General features: G+C 30.0%; 1 protein-coding gene and 1 long non-coding RNA gene across 12 annotated transcripts in view; one reads left to right on the top strand and one right to left on the bottom strand.

The window, feature by feature from the left end:
- The window catches only part of LOC107436973 (uncharacterized), a 264,017-nt gene extending 239,486 nt beyond the window's left edge, over positions 1-24,531 (top strand). For 2 of the 11 annotated variants that reach the window (XR_011637864.1, XR_011637862.1), the window contains exons 23-31: positions 969-1,007; positions 1,082-1,215; positions 2,478-2,662; positions 5,155-5,330; positions 10,037-10,078; positions 13,656-13,728; positions 15,006-15,170; positions 19,032-19,105; positions 24,454-24,531. Coding sequence is in view for 3 of the 11 variants with exons in the window: in XM_043041297.2 (XP_042897231.1) it covers positions 969-1,007; positions 1,082-1,215; positions 2,478-2,662; positions 5,155-5,330; positions 13,656-13,728; positions 15,002-15,170; positions 19,032-19,101 (846 nt within the window). In the remaining 8 variants the exon portion in view is untranslated. Of the gene's footprint in view, positions 1-968; positions 1,008-1,081; positions 1,216-2,477; positions 2,663-5,154; positions 5,331-10,036; positions 10,079-13,655; positions 13,729-15,001; positions 15,171-19,031; positions 19,106-24,453 lie in introns of all 11 variants that reach the window. The other 9 variants (XR_011637865.1, XR_011637861.1, XM_043041297.2 and 6 more) reach the window with 7 other exon arrangements.
- On the bottom strand, positions 1,067-7,087 carry LOC139426643 (uncharacterized). The gene is made up of 2 exons (XR_011637866.1): positions 6,967-7,087; positions 1,067-1,205 (listed from the first exon to the last, which is right to left on the bottom strand). It is a non-coding gene; the product is annotated as an uncharacterized lncRNA (long non-coding RNA).
- Positions 24,532-26,831: the final 2,300 nt, after the last annotated feature.

The raw sequence follows: 26,831 nt of genomic DNA, 5'->3' as shown, positions 1-26,831 counted from the left end.
ATTTAGAGAAGTAATTACTTATTTTTCCCTGTAAAATTATAGGAGTTCCGTGCAAACAATTTTCAGTATTTTTACAGATTCTTCAGATTGTTATCTCTCTGTAATTTTACATCAGACTGATAGATTATTTCCAATAAGTTTTTGTCCGTAATGATAGAAAAACCTTTTAGCATGAGGGTCGCTGAAGCTTCAAAGACATGTCACTAAATATTCGATTTCGAACTTTAAATATTTTTTGTGTTTAACATTTTACCGCTGATTTAACAGTTGATTTACAAGATTCAAACATTCAGAAATAATGGGTGGCAAAATTATTTTCTGATTAGTTCTACGGCATTGTGTACATTTTCAGTACAATTATTCTTTCTTTTTTGCTAATTTGTATATTTTTGTTTAAAATAAATTTTTTTTAACTTAATTTTCTGTATTCGATTTGCATAACCACATTTTTTCAGACTTTAGGTGATATCCTTTAAAATGACTTAGATTAGAGAATTCAATTTTTTTTTAAATCTTTCAATAAAAAATCTTTTATCCCAATGGATAAAATAAAATAATAAAAATTTTAACAAATAATTTTTGGTGCCTGCAGGATAAAAAGATTCATAATAGTATGCAGAAAAAAGGCTTCAGATTCATATAAATAGGTCTAGAAATACGACAAAATACGCGAGAAACATAGAAAAGCACAAAATTTTGGCTGATGTTCAGACTCAACTGTATTCAATATATTTCTCAAATTGAGACCACCTATATTTTCGGAATCTGTCGACCCAAATGCTATTTCTATTTAAAGAAAGCACTATTGAATGATTTCGTAACTTATTTATCCAGAAGCACTAATTGTTTTAGATCTTAAACAGAGTGCTTCAACTAAAAATTCAATTATTCATTCAATACTTATTCATATATTTTCGCAATACATCATGCCTAATATCTGTATGTGAATGAATATCTGTTCTTCTTAGGAGAAATACCGAGCAGAAAACATTTCTGGCGAAATACAGGTAATGAATCAGTTTTTACTCCGAACTCCATTTTTGTTAATTTGTCAGTTTAATAGAATTTCTTACTCTTTCAGCTCCAAGTGTGTCATGATTCTAAGGCGAAGATCCTGTATGTTACGATCGTTCGAGCGAGGAATTTAGTGACTTCCAGAGATAACAGCGGGCTTCCAGATCCTTACGTTAAGTGTTATCTTTTACCTGAAAGATGGTAAGCACAGATGAATAACGATGTCATAGATCATGATCTAGCATAAATCTCGCTACTATGAAACATTTTAGTGAATTAATTTGATTATTTTCAGTAAAAAGAATTACTAAACGAATATTATTATACATTCTCAGTTTATGTTGCAAATTCATATATAAAGCAAAATTGAAAAGATTAGTTTAAAAAATTCAGAGCTAAACAATACCGTTTAAATTCTTTTACCGTTTGACTCTAATTGACACTACATTTTTAAAAATAAAAAAATAAAAATTTAAAAATATCAACTACCATCAACTAATATCAACTAACATAAGAAATACATACCATCATTCCCGCTCACTGTAATTATTTAGTTAGGTCAAAAATTCCTATTCAGCATGAATATGGATGAATTTGTAGCATGAAGTTGTCAAGATCCATACTGTATGGCAAACCTAAACTATTTTTGAGACACCTAATCTTTAAAAACAACTAAAAACGTTTACGTACAGTTTTAGCATAGCATTCTTACTATTCTATCTTTAAAATCAATGTAATATAAACCATGCAATATAATAAAAAAAATTGTTGCTAACGCTACTTCAGTGCTCATAAAACTATCTGTATTCAACTTTTTCAGACCTAAATATACAGATTCCTCTTATAAGTGAAGGATTGAGCCCCTCTTATAAGTAAGGGTTCTTTATGAGTCAGTTTTCGGTAACTAGTTCATCCGTCATCCTGACTTGAAACTGAACAATGGCTTTTTCCAAACATAAAGCGTAACACACTGACAACTGTAAAGCAAAATTTCACTTTCCGTACTTGGAGAGTAAGTGCGGACAACATCTTATTATAAATTCTTTAAAAAGGGGGGTTTCCTGAGTCAGGATCTTGAGGTTTAACCATTCGGGCCGTAGTTATAGCATGAAAAAGTCATTGTTCTGCTCCGTCTTCATTATTCAGGGTTTCTGAAAGGGAATGGGTGGTAAGAAAATCTTTAATGTAATCGAACGTCATCCAAAAGGGAAAATTTAGCCATCTTGATTCGTTTTTAACAGATGACGCCCATATACAGACTATAGGGAATTTGGGTGATTTTCTTAATGCGTCTGAGCATTATTACCCATTCACTTTAGAAAATAATCTTCTAATTGGAATATTGATTTTTTATGAATCTTTGTGAAAGAGCGATTTTAAGGTCTTAAAATTAAAAAGAGGATCTATTTTTAGTGTTTAGAAAGATTCGCACGAGACAGTCTATATGTTCTTTTTTTTCCTAGCTTCGAGAATCAACGGCGCACTCGTTACTTTTCACGATGCAGCAATCCGGAATGGAAGCAGACAATGGTCTATCCGGAGGTTTCTCTGGAACAACTGAAGAAGAAACATCTAGAGATATCAGTCTGGAACTACGACATCAACAGACCTCCAGAATTTCTCGGAGAGGTCATCATCGATCTCAAAGGTCAGTTTATACACATTTCTGAATTTTTTACTCAATAAGTTTGAATCAAAACTAAGTTTGGACCAATCAGTTTGCATTCACTTTTATTGGTGATACAATATAATTGGTGGAATTTATGACTATTATGTGCAGTCAATATATAACGAGTCAAAAATTGAGTCATATAATTTGAAAAATACAGTATGCAATTGCTGAGACAATTGTTCCACTATAAAACAATGTTTCATGCTCGTGAAAATTTGTTGGTTGGTGTTTGAAGGATCATCCTCACGGCATAAGGTGCGAAAAAAATTGCAAGCAGTGAGAATGTACCTTGAATCATTCACACCTTAAATTGTTCGTCCATATGGTACAGTGGTTCACGTAGTGAGAACAAATCTGAATTATGAGGTGAATGTTTGGTTATTCCATTACAACTTCTGGTAAAGTACCTTAATTTCTTCGACTTGTCAAGTCTATCATTGTCATGCAAAATAATAACACTGAAGGGTAGTTGAGATTCGCTTTTCTTTCTTAACTTTCTTAACGTCTCTAAATACCACTGATCATTGTCTCTAGCTCCACAACCCTATTAGAAAAACACATCTTTTTCAATAGTTTCTCGCTGCTTTCAAAATTGCAATGAAAAGGCCTACAATAACCCTTTTATCATTACTTTTTTGACAACTGCAGCCACCAAGAGAAAGAAACGATTGCAAATCCTTTCCGAACACTGGCAATACATTTTAAGCCTCTTCACATTTTTCTAATTAATGTAATTATGGTTTAAGGGCCTGTTATTGAATTTATAATATTGCTTGCACCTAATACTTGTGTAATTTTTTATTATTTTTATTTTTATTAGAGACACTAAAAATAAATTATGCTATATATCTGGTCTAACCATTTATTACTAAAAATTGCCAATTTTATTAATGAATGGTTAAGCATTAATGTAAATTGCATAATTTAAAAATATTTACAATCTGTTTTTAAATTTAGCCTTTAAATTCAAATTCGAAAAAACTTACTTTTCACAATAAAATTTCACAATAGCTGGACAACACTATAGATATTTATACTTAAGAATATAAACTTTTTTTCTCTTTTAAATTCTTATTTCTCTCTTATATGATGATAGTAGTTTTGAAAGTAGGAAATTTGAAAACTGCCTATCTTCTCTCTCAGAAATAAAGCTCTCACTTTTGACGATTCAGCAATCCTGGAGCTACAATTCGCTAATTTTGAGAAATAGTTCGCCACGAAGTCACGTGATTTGTGATGAAAAGGAAACTCTTAAGTATATGACGAAAATATTTCCTCAAAACGAAACCTCATCTCAGTATATTATGACATTGTTAATTAGAATGAAGACTAGACGATCAAAATTAATGTAACAAAACAGGCCTATCGACGTGTATAGAGGTCAAGCAATTGGCCACGTAACAGGAAGATCCCAGGTTCGAATCCCGCTTCTGGCAGGGGTGTAATGTATCTCTCTGTTCATTCTGTCTCTCATGTGTTATGAAAAGGACATTGAGCCAGCTATACTGTGACCACGATAAAGTGATTATGGGAAAAGTTAGGCACTGCGAAATCTTTGGAAAAAAAATAGAATGACGAAATATTTATTTATTATTGACGAAATTCATTTCCTCAAGGAAGTGAAGATAGTTATTTCGTCACTTTGACAAAATGACATATACCCAGGAATCAATTTCGTCAAAAACGAAGAAATAATTGCGAAACTTGAGTATTTATTTTTTACAGTGTAGGAGCACAAGAAAGGAACAATTTTATAAAAATGTCAACAATTTGTAAAAGGGTGGCTTATTATAATGTTGTCCAAAGTCCTCCATATTATTAAACAATGTCCAGTTCCAAAAATCCATTTGAGTCTTAAATGAAAAGAGATTACAATTCTCTTCAAAAGTGTATCTGAACTATTCTATTACCATTGTCTCCATCTTATCCTTGAAAAACTGCGCCTTAACACTATTATCTTTAAAACCTATTAGATTTTAAATAATCTGAGGCTCAAAAAATACTCATTTTGTTCTTTGGCGGAATCAAATTCCAAGTCTTCAATTCTCCAACATTGAATCCATTGCCGTCGTCGGTTGCCCTTGCTTGTATTCTATTGTCATTGCTTTCAGCTTATTATAGAATTTTTTGTAAATAAAATAAACATTTCGGACTCAAAGTTGTTAAAGTGACGTAGATTTCGATGAGTAAAAACAAACATTTCGATCCTAAAAATGTTACAGAATAAGGTGTTCTAGTCGATAATAAGTTATACAGGTGTTTTCAGATTCTTCTGTGATCGGCACAAGTTACAAAGATCAAATTACAAGTTCTCCATTGTACTTAGCTGTATTCTATTGCCCTTATCGTGGAATTTTCATTGAAATAAAATAAACGTTTAGAACTTCACTGAAAGTTAATAAAGTGACGATTCGTAAAAAACAAAAGTATTTATGTTCTAAAATGTGCTCTAAACGAAACGTTTTCAGATTCTTCTGTGATCGATGAGCAGTCCAGGTGGTATAAACTTCACCCTCATGATCCGAAAAAGTATCCGTGTCTTTCGTCCTCCCTCAACAACGAAGGATCCATGAAAATGGCCAGACTCAATAATCCCGCTCAAAAGACCCTCTACTTCGAGAATGGAGGAGATGACATCAGAAAGGTAGATATCACCCTTCACATTAATAATCAATTGTAATTGATTATTATAATGGAATTTTATTAACTTTTTTTTTTTCAAATTTACTATGGTTTGGGCAGATATAGCCAGAAATAACATAGGCTGACTCAGTTGAGTACAGTGTACAGATTACAAATAAATAGTTAATAACGATCTTTATAGTCTGAACAAGTAAACGCGGTAGGAATAAAAAGTGGATAAGCCTATGTTGACAATCTTCGCTTTAGATTTTAAGCCTAAAATTGACAGTTTTCGTTCCTTTTTCGGGAGGAGCGCCGATTTCACTGCTCAATACGAAGAAGTTCCTTAAAAATGAAATAATATGTTGTTGTTTTTTTTATATTTTCCACGGAAAAATAATAAAATTATTTTCTGTTTCCCATCCACTCTTTCTCTTGAATCCACATTTTAGTTCGGCGACTTTACAGGGTTTTAACAGCTCACAATAACAGACTAATAAGGGAATGACAGTGGAACCGTTACCTACTTATCAACCATTTTGGCGATATTGTTGATATTTTTGACGACAAAAACCTTATTAACCTTAACTTCACAAAGCTTCGGGCTCTAAATGCATGAGAATTCATTAAAATTCATTCGAAACTTCCCGGCTTTTCTTTTTTTTTTCTTGGTACGGATACTTGCAACAGCAATGATAATATACGTTTTTGGTAGAACAATGGTACTGATAGACCCTTTTGTTTTTTGATTCAAGCAAGTTTAGTCTATAAAGAAATACATAGTTTCGTCTAAAGGACAGATGTAATGTTCCAAACCTCTTACATCCGGGCCGGTCAGGACCGAGGCTTATTATTTTTAGAGGTTAAAGCTCCGAAATTTCCTATTCGACGACATCATGGTGACAATGCGCCATTACTTTCCTGACAAACGGGTACCCATCTAATTGAAGCTGGATGGGGAGAATTTGTTGCCAATAACAACAAAATAATAATGCCGACAGATAATGGTATACGTTTCTTCCATACATTACAAAAATGTTTCATAAATAACTTTTACTAAAAAATTTTGTTTTATAAAATTCTTTATAATTAATTTTCACAAGAAATTAAAGCAATGTTTATTGTAATCAATTACACAGCACAAGTTTTAAAAAAAATTAAATTATTTTGTAATTAAATTCGATGTTGAAACATATGACGGAATTAACAGAAGTTCATTATGAACTAATATATTTTCTTATTCCATTCAAATATTATTTTATTGTATTTCTAGTATCTTTGAAAATTGAAGAGTCTTAACATAAATAAGAAAAAAATGCTCTGTAAATGTAATAAGAAAGACACCCTGTTTGTTTCTTGCCAATCAAACTGAAGTTTTGGAAACAACGGATAAAAAATAATTTTTGCATAATCTTAAGACGTTTAAAAAACTTGTTCAATGAAGAAAATTTATCTAGTTCAACGAAAAATATTTTAATTAAAATTATTGCAATAAAACTAGAGAATACATTTTTATGGTACAAACTAGTTTGTAACTATCATTTGTAATTTGTTCAAACGTCTGGAGCTAACTTTGACGCATCTCTTTTGAAAAACCATCTAATTAAAAATATATGTGACTCTTTTACGACCAGAAAAAATAGAAATCAATGAGATACCTGCAAGTGACATTGTGTGGGAATCTCGATCCTGATTCATTGTTGACACGTTGCATTTCTTTACGTTAGCAACTGCTCTTTCCATTCTATTTAGAGTAAGTCAAATCAAACATGCATCCATACTCTTAAATGACACATTCAAAATTCTTTCACAACGATTCTTTCTGAAAGAATTCAATTCTTTCATTATATATTTACACAGCGACTTAACACAAAATAGGCAAGAAGAATAATTAAACTAATAATGCATCGAAGGTGCCAGATATACAAAACAAAAATATATACAATAAATTACATAAACAAATAATATATCTAAGTTAAGTAAAAGAAGTAGACGAGAAAGAATTAAATTTTAAATTCGATGTGCGATACGGCCCTGTATTTTATTAACTTATTGTTAATTAACATTTCAACTTATTATGCAGAGAAATTTAGCTCAACCTTAATACGCCATTTTGCTGATAAAGATTAGCTGGCTCTGACGTCATAGGTCACGTGTGTGGGTATGGGAGGAGTACATGTGTAGAAGTGAAATTTTAATTTTTAAGCATTTTTGTAACTAAATTGCGATTTTGAAGTAGGCAAAAGAAATTTTACATACTCTTTTCTAACTATGAAATATATCTGTTTATAAAACTTCAGCTTTATTGGCGAATGAAGGTATTTTCCTCGGAATAATAACATAATAATGAACATTTACTGTCATTTTTTTTAGATTTTAAATTATGAATTTGTTTTTGCATGTAAGTGTTATTTTTATGTTAATTGTATAATTGGACAATTTTGATGATATTCTCTGAATAAAATCATTAATTCATTTTTTTTAGCTTTTCATAAAATAGTATTAAATGTTAAATAAAAAAAAACAAGAAGTATATTTTTATAAAGCAGTTCAAAAAGCAATTGAGTTCTTATATTATGCAGAATGTGGTCTGGTTAGGAAATTTTTAATTTTATTTATAAAAGTGTCTTTTATTTAATTTCCTTAAAAACAAAAACTTAATAATTAACTTTATTTTAAACTTAATAATAGTATACTTTTAATCTTTGATGAACGTAGCTAAATTTAGTGTGAAATTGTATAAACTTAGTTTTAAATATTTTAAAATTAATTTGAACTATAAACTAGCTTAATTTGAAATTATCCCAACTACATGACCGAGAAGTATTTCTACAGAAATATAATAAAAGTCCTTTTATAATAAGACAATTATTCGAACTTGAATTTGTCTTAGTTTTAAAAAAATAAGTGACACGCAAGTTTAAGTTGATTTTAAATCTAATATTAAATAATGTTAAAATGAAAGATTGTTTTCATTATCCTGACTAAGCATTTATTGTAGAACTCCTAGAAACCATTTTATTATTTTTCTGCAGTTTCTAAATATCCATAAAATATCTCATTTCATTTAATTTTTTAACATATTTTAATTAGAGATTTTCAAAAATTGCTGCTTTTAACAACAGAAATTATAGCTGAAATAAGAATGTTTTTCAATTTATCGTTTGATGGTTTGTATTAAATTATTATGAAATTTTATTCATATGTTATATATCCATGCAAATAATTAAACTATATTACTTACCCATGTACTCCGTATATTATATGTGGATCGTTGTATATATTTTGCATGCTTTTGTATAAAATTATAATTATGACATTTATACATGTACTAAAATGATTTTATTTTACTTTCATTGTTTATGTGTAAAATGGATGTTTCAGTACTAAAATATCTCACAGCTGTTATATTTAAGTGTTAATGTTACATTTACGTCAAAGATAATCATTCTATAACTATCTCAACAATTGTAATAATTAATCGTAGATTGCATAATTATGCTACTTGAGTATAATTATGATACACAATGAAACACAGATTATATATGAGTTGCTCAAAAATTTACTTACCATACTTATGTGGGAAGAAAACAATATTTACCAGAATTACCGGAACCATGGTAACGCAGAGGAAGTGGAGAGTGAGGAAATCGCACAACCTTGAAACACCTATTCTATTTGCAAAGATTATATTTCCTTTTAACTAACCTCCGTAATCTTTTTCTATGGATTTTGAATATCACTTTAAACGCTGAAATGTTTAAAATCAAACTTTCCATTAAGTAATGTACACTTACTTATTGTTGCCGCCTTTTCAAACGATACATTAAACTTTATAACAAAACAACTGAGAACATTAATGTTTATAAACAAAATTTATGCAGTCATTCAGAGATGTAAAAAACTTTGATTAGTACTGATTATTGAGCATTGTTACTATTAACCTGCGAGTGACTTAGACCTCGATTTTGTTGAAACGTGGCATTTATTTACGTTAGTAACTGTTTTTTTTTTCAATTCTATCCCAGCCCGCCAAGTATCGATTCTCTTGACACATTCTATATTCTTTCACCAAGATTTTAATTCTCTCGCAATATATTTCTTGCTTCACAAAAAATCAGGCATGAAGCCATATAGAACAAACTAATTATGCATCGAAGTTGCCAGGTGCACAAAACAAAAATATATCATGGTTACAATAAAGTACGTAAACAAATAATAAATCTAAGCTAAATAAAAGATATGGACGAGAAGGAATTATATTTCGATAAATTCTATGTGTGATACAGCGCTGTATTGAATTAACTTTACGTTAAATAATATAACTTATGTGGAGAAACGTAGATGAACACGCCATTTTGCTTATAAGAGATCAGCAGGCGCTGACTTCGTGGGTCACATATGTGGATATCCGTAATCTCTTTCTTGAAGTGAAAGTGCTCAATTGAGTCACCTTTTTTGTATTTAAACTAATATAGCAAGTTGATAGTTCGACTCAAAATCTATACAACACTATCATAATAATTTTCTTTATATTAATGTTTATACATTAAGGAAAAGATTTAAAAGAAACAAACATTGCCTGTCTTCATTGCTTTTAAATGTTTTCCCCGTAGCAGCTGTGAGATAAAATGCTTGCCTTTTTTTTAAAAAAAAATGTATTAATAGGTGTTTTCGCCTTGAGTATTTGTGTTGTAATTGTTTTGTCCTTTTTCATTGTGCATGCAGCAGCAACACACTGCATAAGTGCCGGACAACTTCCTTATAAAAGTATTACCTCTTTCTATCTCTCTTTCTCTTCATTTTTTTCGCACCTGCACTACTGAGTTCACAGTTTTTTTCACATCCCAAATTTAATTTAAAACACTTTTGTTCATTGAAATTTTATATTCTACTATTGGAACAAATTTATGAATCGACACAATTGCGAAGACTTTCTTAAGTGGACAATCGTTTGAATTGTTAAATTCAAAAATTCCTGAAATGATTACGATTCAGTCATTTTCTTTATCGTTTTATTCTGAATTTTTAAGAAATTATTCAATTTTAGTTGATTTCAATTGAAAAGAAAATGTATAAAAATGATTTGTCTAATCGAATGTCACATTTTCAAATGACTGAAAAGAATAACATAGTTACTGTTTGAATTCTGGTAATGAAAACTATAAATATTTTCCATTGGAAAGATATGGCACGCAATATTTTATTCCACGGGAGTTAATATAATTATAAGTAACAATATTAGGGTTTGAAAAGTATTTGATGAAATACTATATTTTTCTAATACCATTTATTTTCCTGTTGACGTATGCAGCTGAGAAAAAATAGCACTTAAATTAAGTTTACACATTTTTTCGCAATAAAAATCAAAAATTATTCTTGAAATTTTTAAAAAGATTTTTTTAAATGAATGGAAATTTTTATAGTAAATATTGTAGAAATTTTAAGAAAAAATAATAATTTGAATTTGTGTTTTATTTTGGAATTTGAAAAGGTGTATTCGGAAGTGCAGGTATGTGCTCTATCTCTGTGTAAATCAACGTGGTTTGATTGTGTGATTGAAAGCTTGATATAAAATGCTAAATGTTGTATAATTGCCTGCTTTTTATGCACTGCTCTCAGTGTCAACCATTCCCCCTTCATTCAATGTCTTTTAATATATACATTTATTGTTTTTGATAATATGTATACTACGTATGCTTATACAAATAAAAATAATGAGACTGTGGTAAGGAATGAATTGCAAAAATTATAATTTTTATTGTTTTAAAAAACTCCAATATTTGATTGGTCCGCTCTCCTGCCCATGCAAAAATGAGCTCTTATTTTACATTTAAAATAAACTAATTCATTAAACTAGGGCGTACTTAAGAATCTTTATAATGTTAATGGCAATTATTTATTTCTTTAAGTTTTTTTTTCATTGATGATTGCGGATAATAATTGCAAATACATTTTCATTTTCTGTTTGCGTTATTAATTTTAGTCTAGAGTGAAGTTTAAGTAAAGCATATGCTAATTTGCTGATACAGAAGAAAATATAAAATAAAATAAAATGATTGATTGATTTGAAAAGTAAGAAAAAATATTTCTTCAAATGGTGCGAAATGGATCTCTTTCTTAGCATTTAAATAAACAAATGAATAAAATTGACGCAACCGTCTTTTGTAATACCTTTTTAAGGAAATTTATTTATTTTTTAAGTTATTCTTTTCTTCATTTTTAATTATTGATTTCTCACGAATACATTTTCATCTGTTGTTTATGCTATTATTTAAAATTTGGAATAAAGTTTAGTTGAAGTGAATACTAATTTACAATTACAAATGAAAAGGTTAAGTATGATGATTTTAAATTATTTTATTTTTACAATTCTAATTTTCATAGTTTTAAAAGTATCGGTGGTTTTATTTATCCTATTTTTCCCTTTATAAAAATTTAGTTGAGATGGATTGGGGTTATCTGCTTTTCGACAATTTCAAAAATAAAACTTTTTTTAGCATTTAAAAAGAAGTAAAACAGGAGAAAACATTTTTTTTTGTCAACCTTCTTATATTTTTACTAAATTTTATTTTTAGATATTTCTGGATGAGTAGATATTTCTTCAAAATAGAATCCTCTTTGTCCTAATTTTAGTTTACAAGATAGTCACTCAACAAAAAAATGACTCTTAATTCTGTTAATTATGTATTGTAACTTTTGACATGCTTGCGATAATTTGTACAGATATTATAACATGCATTTTTTACGTCATGACAGCTGGAAAAAGTAATACTGAAACGGTTGTTTTGGTTGCAACCATGTCCGTTTTGTCGAATCATCATCATCAAGGGGGAATAAAGTTATCTTCAATATGAATTCGATTTCAAATAAAACTTATGCTCTTATAGATAGTTTGCTTTTTTTTAGTTATGCGCAAAATTTTATGCATGCGATGCGTAAAAAAAATAAACGGTCCACCCTAAATTACTGTTGATCTAATCTTGACGTTCTAGGACTCAATCTGAATGGTTAGAGGGGATGAATTCAAATTTGCTAAATAATTAATGCAAGCCATCACTTGCGCTTTAAGTTAAGGAATCAGACACAAAAACGCACTTTTTTGAATAACCGTTTTTTTTTTCTCCACGAATTTGTATTTGGGTAGCTGCTATCTTGAAAATATTGTGTCCCTTAGTTCCGGTCAGGAGAATGGTGCAAAGTTTGGATCCCTTAATGTTAATTTTGCTTTTGGGGTATTTCATCCTATCTCGAGAACTTGTTCAGTGAATTAAAAAGTTTTACACACAGTTGCAAAATTCATTTTTCCAAAGAAAATTCCATGCAAAAAATTTATTTTAGTAAATATTTATTGTTATTTTATGTAATAAAGGAGGAAAAACTTTTTAATTGTAAGATGTACAGTTTTTTGCATCATTCTAAAGACTGTAATTTTACACGGCAAAATACAAAATTTAAGCGAAATCAGTTGCATATATGCTGAGAAATCAAATTTTAAAAAGTCGTATATTTTAAAATCATCTGCACTAATACAAATTAAAATATTGTCTGCACTAACTAATTGGCATATTTGATTTCACACCCTCGAACCATTAAGATTGAGCCTTAGAATGTGAAGGTCTGATCATTAAATCAAAAGTTATTCAAGGTGGTTCGTTTATTATTTTTCTTTTTCTTTTTTGCGCTCTGCACGCTTTATAAATATACTCGTATAAATAAGATTTAATGATGTCACTGTTTAAATAGCGTCAATTATGTTTTAGATTAATACCTTTCCTAAAATGGGTCGAATTTGAAAAAAAAGCATAAATACTATCTTACAGTAAACGATTCCTTCTCTATAATCTTAAATTAGTACCAAATAATGTACCTACCGTATAACTTATTGAGTTTGAATTTCTAATTATGAACAAATTTTTCAGCCGTTTAAAAATTATACAGATTTCTAAAAAAATGTTTAAGTTTTTGTTCATATCGAAAATTATTTCTTTGATAAAAATCAAAGGATTTTCTTGCATCAAACCATTTTTGCTTTTAGATGGAAATATTAATATATAAATTGTAGAATTAGTTTTTATAAATAAAGATATTTCTAATACACTATTTCTTTTAATATATNAAAATTATACAGATTTCTAAAAAAATGTTTAAGTTTTTGTTCATATCGAAAATTATTTCTTTGATAAAAATCAAAGGATTTTCTTGCATCAAACCATTTTTGCTTTTAGATGGAAATAGTAATATATAAATTGTAGAATTAGTTTTTATAAATAAAGATATTTCTTATACACTATTTCATTATTTGAAAATCTTTTATGCTAAATTATATTTTGTATTCCAAATTTAGAGCAACAACTTGGAGAAGAGATTTTTCAAACAGTTGACGAAGAAGTCCAATATCAACGAGAACTACGCTAGGGGTACGTGCTAGAAGAATTCATTTTTATTTTTTAAAAAATTTAAACAATGAATTGTTTAGTTTTTTTTTTAATAATGACTAAAATTGATTAAATTGCTAAGATGCTGTCCCTAATCAACAGTTAGTCATACTCTTAATATTCGTGTATAGTCATTTGTATTTAATCAACTGTATGTCAGTCATAACGGTAAGCAACCCTATTAATATTACTGTAATTACTGTACAATTAAGTCTATTGAGAAGTGTAAAACTCAAAATATTATTTTAAAAATTATGTTGAAGTGTAATCGCGTTTTTCCTTACATTATCTTTTAACATTCGTCCAATAATTTCGACTAGTATAAAAACTATGTATAAACTTAACCCATTTGCCCTTAACCTATTTGCCTTTGTCTTATATGACGGGTGTTTCCTTTTTTTTCGAAGAAGAAAAAGTAAACAGCAAAAGTGTTTCTTTAAACTGAAAATCAGTGGCGCGACAGCTCATGAAGGGCCAAGACCAACTGTGCCCATCACAGTTGTCTTGACCTTCGGCTCTGAGGTACAGACGCAGATGTTCCGGTTCGGAGGTCAGCTAAACGCTGAACTCCCAGTGTTCTAGGGTCCAAGCTTGCTTGGTACTCATTTTACCGACCCACTGAAGGGATGAAAGGCTAAATCAACCTTGCCCGGTCCGAGGATAGAACCCCGAACCTGTGACCGTGGCACTCTTTGTTTGGTGCTTCTCAGCTTGGGTTTATTTCACAGAAGTTCTGTCCACCACAGCTTATTAATAATGAAAATACAGATCTGAAATCATAAGACAGTACTTTCTAAACCTAAAGTAGCAGAATTAAACATCCACTTTGCATAAACAAATATTTATAGTAATTATAAATACACTTAGTATGCGCAGTGTGCAAATTGAAAAATTAGTAAATAAATCAAAATTAAAGAGAAGTTCTATCGATAGATCTATCGATAGAAAAAATATATTATTCAAAGAAAGTTCGTTTTTATTTCTGTTTTCGTTGTTAAAATAACAGTCATTAATAGAAGTCATCCCTCGAACCATTAAGATGAGTAGAACTACATAAAAATTCGATTATTAGATCAAAAGTCTATTCAGAACGTTTTTTTTTTCTTTTTTTCTTTTGAGCACTATGCACGATTATTTTTTTCGACTGGCAAATTATGAATTTATCCGATCACAAAGGACTATTTATTTACATTTTATTTTTATGTTTATGTTCATTTGAAAATCACATTTTCACTATTTAATTTTTCTGCGCTAGCCAGTGAGCAGTCAAAGTTGGCGACTTCCAGCACTTCACACGGGCAACATTACCGCTCATCCTCTACTTCCACAGGGCTGTCATGGCGCTGTTTGTTCCATCCTATGACTGCCAAGCAAAGCGTTGCATCGCCAGTTATCCAAGTCGAATTCCTACGCAGCGCTCGCAGGTATTATAACACCATCTCTTTTCATTACAATTCACTAAGCGAACCTATCTCCTTTCAAGAGTGACCATTAAATGTAGTAAGTTGAGTCACCTACATTTCAAGTTAAATTAACTTTGCAGTGTTATGCAAGCCCGAGTTTACTTTAAGGAACCATAGCTCTCTTATTTACAGCTGTTTTAATTTTAAAAAATATTAATTATTAGTGGAAATTAAAATCATTCACTTTTTGTTTCAATCTCAGCCAATTTACAGTATTACTGGAATAAGAACTTGATTGACTTCCAAAAAAATATGACTATTATAATAAAAGTCGATTTGCCTCAAGCACTCAAAAGTAGGCACCCATTCTCAAGACTTCCCAGATGTGAATGAGAAAATCAAAAGTGATTTGTAACATAAAACGCAAAGTAAAGAGTTAATGACTCTCAAACTAAAAAATTGACTTCTAATTTTTTATTCCATCAAACTTTTAGTTCCTCACACCTTTATAATTTCAAATTAAGTCTTCAAGATTTTGAACAACAAATCAAAATATAAAATGAAGCAAAAGAGTAAGAAAGAATTCGCAAAAAAAAAAACACTTGAAATTGCAGTAACTTTCGAATAAATTAGAATTTAAAAATAATAATAATAATAACTGGTTTAACGTTTTTCACTTTTACTTTTTATAACTGCGTCAACTTGATTTCATTTTTCATTGACATATATTTTTAAAGTTGCTTNAGTCTATATATATATATATATATATATATATATAAATAACATACTCAAGTCAAAATTTTTGATGGTTTTCCATAGAGGGACCAACATAAACTTGATGGTAACTATCAATAATTCCATCATGAACCATTATATTTTTCGAAGATAACCAAAAGTAAATAACCATCATCCCAATGTAGGAATTTGAAATGATTTATGATTGGCCAACGTAAGAATAACAGCTTGTTTAGATGGTTTGTTCGTGTTGAACCAACAGAAATTTCCATCATAGCTTCTTAGAAATCAAATGTTAAAATGATCATGAACAGCCATCATCCCAATGTACGAATTCGGACTGATTTATGATGAACCAACATAAGAAGACTGTTTTGTTGGTATCTTCCTGAGAACCAACAATTATTCCCATTAAACCGTCATGGAAATGTATAGTTGGAACCATCACGGATTGTTGATTCATGAGAATCAAACTTAAAATAGCATTTTCCATCATGGAATGATGGAAATTTGCCGGCATATCAAAAACCATGAATGCATAATGGAAAATGTTGGATGATGGTGACCATCAAATGATGTTGCACCATCATGAATCGCACTGAAACCAACGTGAACCATCAAAATGTTTTGATGGAACCATCAAGAATTTTGCCTTGGGTATCTTATTGATACTAAAGTGGTTATCAACTATAGTTAATCATACGAATCTAAACACTTTCGGTCAGATCAAATTAAATTGCTGGGCACAAGTCCTAAATTGAGGACTCAGCCAATTGCATTCGTAACATCTAAGCGTTCGAAGATACTCCTTCCTTGACGTTCGCAGTCACTTTCCTCCAAGTTTTAACATTAAGTCACTTCCGAGACACGGAGCTTTCAAAATCCACTCCAAACTGTTCTCAAGATGCCGTTTGAAAACAGACTGAAAATTTTTATCAGTTTTCATCTTATAAGAAGAGGGGAGATATTTTTACCTTCTCTTTGTGTGTCCCACAGTGGACTGATCGTTAATACACGGTTCCCAGCAGATCACCGAATTCAAGCATCACTGGCTACGATCAGTGTAGGAGGCCACTTTGATCAGCCTGCTTAGGGTCCGAGGGTGTGTGATATTGGTCCTCGTTAAACTGCTCTACCGTAAAGTGCTCAACTTTCGCACGCAGGTCGTATTAACAAGGCAATTTACTATACTTTTCCTAAATCAATTTGTATCATTTCTCTATTAATTTTGCTCTGTAATACGCAGCTTTTTTTTTTTCAACCACTACCTTTCATGATTTTGCCCTGATGTTGCCTTTCACCAAAATTTATCAACCATTATTGGCGTCCATAACAGTATGGTGATTTTTCAACCTTTTTCTGAAACGATTTAATACTATTTCTACATTCAGTTTGCTTATCAGTACATAACTTTTTATTCCAATTATCGTTAGTTTTAAGTTATTTAATCTCTTAGAAAAGCATTTCAAAAGCATAATTATAACAAAAATAAGTACGTGGTTTCAGATTACTTAAGGAATAGTAATTTTATGACGTAGCTCACTTATGGTACTATTCACAATTGAATTTATCTGACATAGCGAATAAATAGATTAAATATTAGAGAGCGTGCAATAAACTCCTTTTTTGATTAAAGAGAATTATAAGAATGCTAACATCACTGATGCTATCTTCAAAATATTTGGAAGGAAAAGTTTCGTCTGCAATTTTATTTGTATCCATATCGAGCTCTAAGGCAATGAAAAAATTCTATTATTCAAGGACGAGATAACTGAAATTTTTGAACGATTTAAGGATTAGGGGCTGAAATTATCTCCTTTCATCCACTGTCTGAATTTCACGACACTAGCATAACCGGTTCAGAAGTTATTAAAGAGAGACACACAGAAAGACAAACTCTTCATTTTAATATTACAGATTCTCTGCTTGCTTGCCTTGGATGATAAAGTAGGGTGAGCTTAGGCTTAATCGAGTCGGTCGGGTAGAAATACCCATCTTAACGGTTTCCTACACTGAAAAAACTTTAAGTGAATCTTAACACCAAAAGGGTGACTATTACTTTACACCAAAGTAGCGTTACACTACACCAGGAACTAAAGATATTTACTGGTTTAGTTAAAACCTAAGAATGCTTTTTAACACTATTTGGAATGAAATATTGCCACCATATTCAGTAAAACAAAAAATTTATTATTACACTAAGATAAGAAGCACAGTAAAGTTATTTTTACGATACAATAAAGTAAGTAACATTCATTTAGGATACGCTATTCGTTAAATAAAATTAGTTTGTAGGTCAAACATACGCGCTGAACGGAGAGAATATCAAGATCCATTCAAATAAGGCTTAACATAACAAAAAGTGGATGGAAATTATACATTATACAATTATTTAATACAGTTCACAGAGATTTAAAAATTAATGCATAAATAACCTTCTAACTTTTGGCGCCAACAAACTAACCTCTACTCGTACTCTGATTGTAAACAATGTACTGATGATATCCAAAGTACACCGATATTTGTTTTCGGAATCGAAAATAATTCATTCATGGAGTGAATGCGCGTGATCTTAGTGTAAGTTTTTTTCAATTATAAGTTGTTGTTTTCTGACACTATTTAAACTGTTCACAAAAACTCGAATTGGTATCGATTTGAAATAAAATGTTCCTTCGCGTCATTTTCTGAGTTGTTCTAGTTAAAATTTAGAGAGATATTAAATCTCAGTTCTTACTACCAAGGTTTTCTTATTCTTAATTCTCGTGAAGGACTCTTTTTTACTTATCTTTCATTTTCATGATAATTACGTTCTCTATGTCCACAAATCATGCATTTTCCACAACTGTTTTTTTTTTTCCTTTCTACATGACCTGTCCTTATTTCACAAATAAAACCCTCGTACTTAAAGTTAAGTTTGAGTCGCAAATCACAAATCAGACGTTTAAATTTTTAAGGCAAACATTACGATTATTAAACATTTAATTTTTAAACATTTTAAGCAGACATTAGCAAACATTAATCTTGCTGCCCCAAAAACTAACTTCTTGAGGAAAATAATAAATTAAACAAAAGCTGTACACTTTATCCTTTGCATAAGTCAATATCGAAAAGTAATTCATTTTGTAAAAAGTGTTTGTTTTTATTTAGGTTCTATCACCCCATTCTGCCTTATTTCACAAATAAGACCTTCAATCGTAAATATAAATTTGAGTCGTAAACAAGTAAGTCAATGATTTACTTTTTAAAAGTTGTTGTGTATTTGTTGTTGTGGCCTCGAGGTCGGGCCGATAGCTAAAACCAAGTTAAAGAGATCGTGGATTCTCAAAACGTCCTAAACAAGAAGAAACTACTTTTACATTTGATTACTATTTTTTTTAAGTAATCTAAAATTTACTTCTCAAAAAATAACTTAGAAAATAAATTGGTGAATTTAACAGAAACTGTGCTATTCATCTGATATCATTTGATTATGCATAATGTCAAAGAGCGATTCATTTTGATACAACTCTGTTGTATGGCAGAAAGTGTTTCATTTTATAGGTTATACTCTTATTTCTTCGTAAATTAAACTTTCCGTCATAAAAATAAAGTTGATGCGTAAGCAAGTTGTCAATGACTTACTTTCTTAAAAGTAAAGCAGTTGTTTACTTCTTCTTACATTGTTAGAAATTCTTCAGTAAAAATGGTTAAATAGCAATTTATTTCATTGTTATTTTACCATTTTTAATCACAACAGTCAAATAACCATACGAAAAATTATATTCAAATTGTTAACTGTAATGTAACAAATGTTTAGAACAAACTAACAACAATGTAGCAAGTGTTTAGAGCAAACAAACAACACTGTAACAAATGTTTAGAATGTATAATACATACGACTAAATAAATATTTCTTTTAATTATTATAATTGTGCGAAAGTAATGATATTTACAATTCATACAATTTTAAGATAATTTCTATTACATTCAAAAGTCGTTGAAATTAAACTTAATACTGATATTACGTAAACGTTTACAAGAATGAAATAAAATTAGAGCACACATGAAAATGAAATGTGCAGCCAAAGTTAAGTAATTGCCAGCCAATACATGCCATCTTCTTTCCCACACATTGTGATGTCATTTTTGACTAATAGCGCGATCCGGCCACTTTGAAAATTAATCGCTCGTGGACTATCAGAACACAACACGAAACTATCATTCACGCATAAATGGAGCATCACCCGCAAAGCTCCAATATCCATTTAAGTTTTATTCTTGTGGTTTAGACACTATGCAAGTTGTGAATGGTAACAAACCCTGTAGTTTTGTATTCACGGTTTTTTACCCGTACCAATTGTAAACGTTTTCAACACCGTAAAAGCTTAAAAAAATTGACCTAACCATAAACTTTATGGTTAATCGGATGGACAGACTGCTGCCGGTTATTTTACCGCAATTTCAGAATTCTAACAGTGTGCTGTTCTAAAGGAACTGTTCTGTTTGTGTAATATTCCCTCCAAATCTTGCCACTCTTAAATGGTGATGTACCGTATATGTTTGTTTTGTGATTCTTGCATCCTTATTGAAATAAAAGAAATGGATGCAAAATTTTAATTTTCTTCCCAGAAGTCTACATGAAGTCTTTACTGTTTCATAGGAGAAATTTGATAATTAGACATGAGCTGTGCACTTCCTCTAGTATCCTTTGCTTTTGCATGAATCATAAACAAGTAGTTTTAAGTAATTCATTTCAATATGGCTATATTCTATGGTATAAAATCTTGCCTCATAAATTAATAACGGAAATTTTGAGAAGTAATATAGAAACTATCAAAACTTTAAACAGTGATAAAAGTATGTCGCATCAATGCTCCGATTTAAAAATATTAGGAAAAAACAATTTAATAAAAATTTAAAGTTACCAGATACTAGTTGACCAATGGTTGGCATCCATTGCCAACACCGCATACTATATATTCGCAACTTATTAAAATAATGTTTTCTCTTTCTATATTTTCATAAAACAGTAAATGAATAAATAAACGATAGAAATGCCTAATGCTTGTGTAAATATTCTTTGATAAATATGAATCCAAGATCTAAAACAAAAATTAATAGCGTTGAAAAATAATGCTAATATGTGCTTATTTTTCGTAAGAAGGAAAACTTCCAAAGCTAGAACTTAAAAAACTTAAGCTTATTTAATTATACCCCCTCAGATAAATATACTTATTAAAATTAATTTATCTGCAATCATCATTTTGGTTGAAAATGTCGATTTCATTCAATACGAGATTAGTTTTACGCATAAATTATAATGATTTTTCTTATAAGATCTAATGTAGCGATCTAACCACTTTGTCTAATACAACCTTCTTGCCTAATGCAACAATTAATTTAATCATTTTATCCGATTTGACCTCTTTTTCTATTATAACAATATAATTCTTTAATCTAACATAACCTCTTCTTTACTGCAACAGCAAATCAAATTATTTTGCAAATAAATTCTTCTTTGTCTCATGTAAACACTAAAGTTTAACCATTCTGCCTAATACAATTTCCTTATCCAATGTAACAATCAAATCTAACCATTTTGTGAAATATAACCTTCGTGCCTAACGTAACAACTAAAGTCAATCATTTTGTTTAACATAACCTTTTTGTGCAAGTTATCAATCAATTCTATTCATTTTTTCTTATGTAACCTTCCTCTTTAGTGCGACAATTTAATCTGAAATCTAGCCTAACATAACAATTTCATGTATCAAATTTTTCTAACAATCAAATCATCTTATATAACTAAAGCAAAGCGCAGCGTGAATAAAGCACGAATAAAAGTACAGAAATGAACATACTATAGTTTCTGTTCTTTGAACAAGACCCTTCTTCAGTGTCTAAACACCAAATGATAATAAGCAACTCAATGCTCTTAACTATTTTTCTCTAACCTCCCGACCCTTCATATTCAAGTCTCCCATCGATAGAGCTGTTAAATTTAGACTTCTCAATTTACACATTTGATCGACTCAGTTCCTCATACTTGATTGCAAATACTGTTGATTTTAATTCGGAATCTGCTCTTTCTGAATCTTTGAAATCTAACATTGTTGTCTTTGGTGTTTTAAATACTGATCTTATTTTGAGAAATATTTATCTAGGGCTACTAAAATACGGTCGCTATTAGCGACTCGTAAATTTTGAGTGGTGACTATATGATTAGCGTTTTAATTAATAACTGAAAATTTTTTAATATTTTAAAATTTATGTTGCCCTAACGATATTTTTTCCGTTTCTGCCCGTGTTTTTGAAAATTATCGGAGAAAAAAATCCTAATTTTCCTTGTATTCGCACTATCGCGTTTTCCTTAAATTTCTAATTCCGTGTTTTGCTATAATATCGTGTTTAAAGATCATTTAAAAAATCATGATGAAATGCATAAAAATAATTGTGGATTTGCAATAGTTAACCCTTGATTTATCAAGTTGATAATCAATGCAAATTCGAACTAACGTGTTCGAAAATTTAAAGATAAAATTTCATGTTCGCAATTCAAGATAAAGATAAAATTTCATGTTCAAGAGATTCTTGAGTCAATAATAGTTTCATTTAAAAAAATATCGGCATTTTAAAAAAATTGCATTGAAATCCATGGGTATAATAGCCGAAAAAAATTATTTAAAAAAAAAACCATGTGAATTTGTTACCGTGAATGACGAAAATCAAGAGAATGTCGACTTTCACCGGCGAATGTCAACAATATCCTATAGTCACTTTGGTTAATGTCTGTAACATTTGCCATATCCGATTTGATATTAATTTATTCGTTGACAACATTACATTTATTCGATATTTTAATATCTTCTGAGGATAGGCTGGGAGAAACATCAGTGTTTGAAATACCGATTAAATGCATACTGGGCAGTGGCACTTGACGTTAAGAAAACATTGATGTAGGGCATGCCGTCTAAATAAATACCAGGCAGTGGCACTGAACCTTAAAAAAAACATCAGTTTAAGGCAGGGGTGTCAAACTCAAAACCTAACTTGGGCCAAATAAACAATGCTTAACTTTAGGTGGGCCGCAAAAAAAAAAATATTAGTGTTCAAGGAAACAAATATTTTTATTTTCTATAGTACATTGTAATAAATATATATAAAGTAAAATTATTGTTTGATATTTGACATCTCTTCTCTGCTACTATCTTTCCTAGTTTGGGAGAAATTTTATTGGCCGAGACTACTTTCAAAATTGGCCCAGCGTGAGCGTTATTAATACGGTTTAGGACAGGAGATTAATTTCCATTCATAACAGAAAATAATTACTCGCACTGATAAGTACTTCCAAACATGGAAAAATTTTCATATGCGAATTTTCGAGTATATTCAAACTTAGCAGGTAAGTATTTGTAAAATTCAGGCACACCCACATCAATGTATTTTGTCTTCAAATTTGAGTCGCACTGAATCTCAATCATTTCCATTTGCATATTACTGGGTACTGAGTCTATATTTATTGAGAAAATCGAAGAAAACAAACAAAACTTGTCTTCCAAAGAATTAAAATCTTTAAACCTTGTTTCAAATTCTGTTCTAAGATTAGAAATTTTTTCTGCGTATTTTTGATACGATGCAGTTTCCCTGGAATGAGAGGTGCTGCAAGCCAATTAGAATTTTACATTTTTGCGCGTACAATTTAAAATGATCCGTATAGTTTATAAATAAAGTATATTATAATATTATATGCTAGTTTCTATTCTAATTAATATTTCTATTTTATTTTTACTTTGCGTCGGACATATTGACAGGGCCGCAAAAATTTTGATCTCGGGCCGCGAGTTTGACACCCCTGGTTTAAGGTATACCGGGCAGTAGCACTTAACTAGACCAGGTATATATTTCACCAAAGGCGACCACGTGATAGTCAACAACCACTCATTTTGGTCATTCACAGTAAAAAATTCACAACGAAATCGAACATCTGCATCAAAAAGTTAACTTTCGAAATTAACCTGGCATTAATAATATCTCACTAATAATATGTTATATCATGATAATATCTAATAAGAGGAAATATTTGTTTTTATTCACAGCAATAGCGTCATTTTTGTGCAAAGTTCAGAATTTCAGAATTTTCCTCCGAAATTTTTCGGGTACCGCAGACTCGGACGAATTGCCAAAATTGCTCCTTACTTTGTAAATTTGCGTTAAAAAAAAAAAACGAACTTGAATCTTATGAAGCGTAACCGCAAATTCTAAGATAATATACGTATTTAGTTGCAAAAATATAATATTTTGAAATTGCGCATATCTGTTTATATTACGCATCTGAAGATTTGTATTATTTTGGTATTTTATTTTGAAAAATTTCTAATATTTTATGTCGTAATAAGTATTTTAATAAGCATTTGATTTAATGTTTTCCACGAAATTTCAAAGAGGTAAAGCGGATGAGGTGCTTCTATTTTTTCGGCTACCAACATTTTTTCAAAGGGTTGAAAGCCCTGAGCATATCCATTTCTGTACTTTTATTCACGCTGTGTTTTTCCTTTAGCCTCTTTTTAAACATCTTCTTCTTCTCTTTCAGCCCTGTGTTAGCCATAAGTGCTTAATTGAAGACTGCACTCACCTAGAGGAGAATTAAGAACTTATTTTCCAATACAAACTGTTGGACTTTTCTTCTGAAAAAAAAAAGAAGTTGTTGCTGCTTCCAAACTAAACAAAACGAGGATGTTTGCTCCTTCATTAATCTTCAACGTTTTATAACATTTTTTCGAATAAATTAGTGGTCGATTCCGGTGGTCTCATGGACATCGAAAAACAAGAAAAAACTATCAGTCTCAAAATACCTGATCAGAACAGTTCTTTTTTGGCTGCTTAATTATTGATTTTGAACATTTTTTACACGCGCTGCGATATTAAATATTTTTTCACCTATTTATGAAATAAATTATTTTTACATCAATTTATGAAATCGATTATTTTTACATACACTTATGAATTGGAACATTTTGACGTCCTTAAAATAGTTTTTGCATACCCTTATAGAACATTTTTGCTTGCATTTATGCTTCAGAAAATAAAACTTTATTCTTTAAGTACTCGTAAGCATTATTACTATATAGTATCAAATTAAATATAGTATTCTCTATTACTCTCTTATTGATTCATATCTCTGTTGATCTTAATTTATGCCTATAGTGTATTCGCAAAGCGAACACATCCAATTATTGAAGTATTATTCGAGAATGCTTTTAGAGAATTATAAGATTTATTGGAATTATAAAAATTCAATGAATTATCAACCCAATCTAAAAACCTTTAACTGAATTATCAATATATACTATTTTTTAACATTTTAATTTCTCTTATAAATTTTTTAAAAAAATCTACTTTTTTAAAAGCAATGACTGCGTGCATAATTCACTTTATTCATTTTATAATCTTAATTCAGATTTATTTAATGACAAAATTATTTCAGAACTAATTTTGAATTTAAAAAAAGCGTATTAGAGGAACTTTAAATAAAATATAACTCTTTCGTTCCAATGTTCGAATTCAAAAATCGCCCTGAGTGGTATTTTTTCTGCACTGGAATCTTTTTTTTTTTTATACAATTCCTATTCTGGGTGTTTTAATTAATTAATTACTCAGCAACACTTTTCACTATGACGGTCCGAATAACAAAACTGTTTCAAAATTGAATTCCAACTGCAAACTAAATTATTTTCACTGCAATTGATCATACTCGCTATAATTAACAGTTTTAACTTTCATAGTATATTTTTTATTATTAAAACAACACGACTGATTCCGACAGGAGCCGTAATTAAATAATACGAGACAGATATTTTTTTCTGAAATAATCATTATTCATTTTCATTTTTCCACTATTTTTTATGAAGGCAGTTATTTCAATTCTGAAATTTAATGAAGCTATTTTCACTATAATCCACCATTTTTTTATTTTATATCCCATTTCCTACCACAGCACAACTGCTTCAGACATGAACCATTTAACTCATTTGCGACACATATTTTACTATCATTAAACACTTCATTTTCGTGATCCATTCTTTTTTAATAACACAACTTCTTCTAACTTGAGTTATCATTCATTCTTTAAAACAGATATTTTTTCTACCATCAACATAGCTTACACAACTGCTCAGTTAATTAAAAGATATTTTTTACTTCCATCACCACTTTTACAACTGTTTCAGATCTGATAAATTTGGAGACAGATAATTTTTTCTCAAAAAGACGTCCATCACCACCTCAACTAATAGAATCCCGTAGAGGTGCTCGCTTCAGGACACCCTTTTGAAAGAATTGTGATATTTAACAAATAAAAGAGGAACTTCCTACTGTAGGTCAATTAAAGTAAATACTACTCTAAGCGCAGAACTCCTTACCTTGACTCAACTCACTACATCAGCGGCGAGAGTTCACAAAACAGAACTACCTTTTACGAACCCGATATTACTTTTGCTGATTCACCAATGTCTATGGAGAATGGAAGGAATAGTTTCAACTTACGAGTTTCCATTTAAAGAATATGAATGGTGCGTAAGGAAATTCCACATGTGTTGAAACTCAGTGGAAAATCTAGTGCATAAATGGATGTAAAATATTTTTTGTCATGGCTCGAAATGAAGCGTTTCGAATACAACTGAAAATAGTGTTTGATTTATATTGGTTACTAAATAAGCAATTTTCTTTATTTTAAAAAAGTATTATTTTTTGAAAATATTGCTTTGTAAAATTCATAATGTATCACAAAATTATTTTTTATGTCAGGCTAGTTTTTATCATATCATTATTTAGTAAATTTTGTTACCTGTTTGTCTTGTTTTATAGTGGTAATTGAATGAATTAATTTTGATTCTTAAATGATGCGAATTTATGTTTTCATTCTTACTGTTGTAACAGTTTCTGGAATAAAAGTTTCACATCATTTAAAAA

Source organism: Parasteatoda tepidariorum, chromosome 10 (assembly GCF_043381705.1).
Source record: "Parasteatoda tepidariorum isolate YZ-2023 chromosome 10, CAS_Ptep_4.0, whole genome shotgun sequence".
Classification (NCBI taxonomy): domain Eukaryota; kingdom Metazoa; phylum Arthropoda; class Arachnida; order Araneae; family Theridiidae; genus Parasteatoda; species Parasteatoda tepidariorum.
Note: the sequence above shows the minus strand (reverse complement) of the source record. Positions and strands in the feature narration are given on the sequence as shown.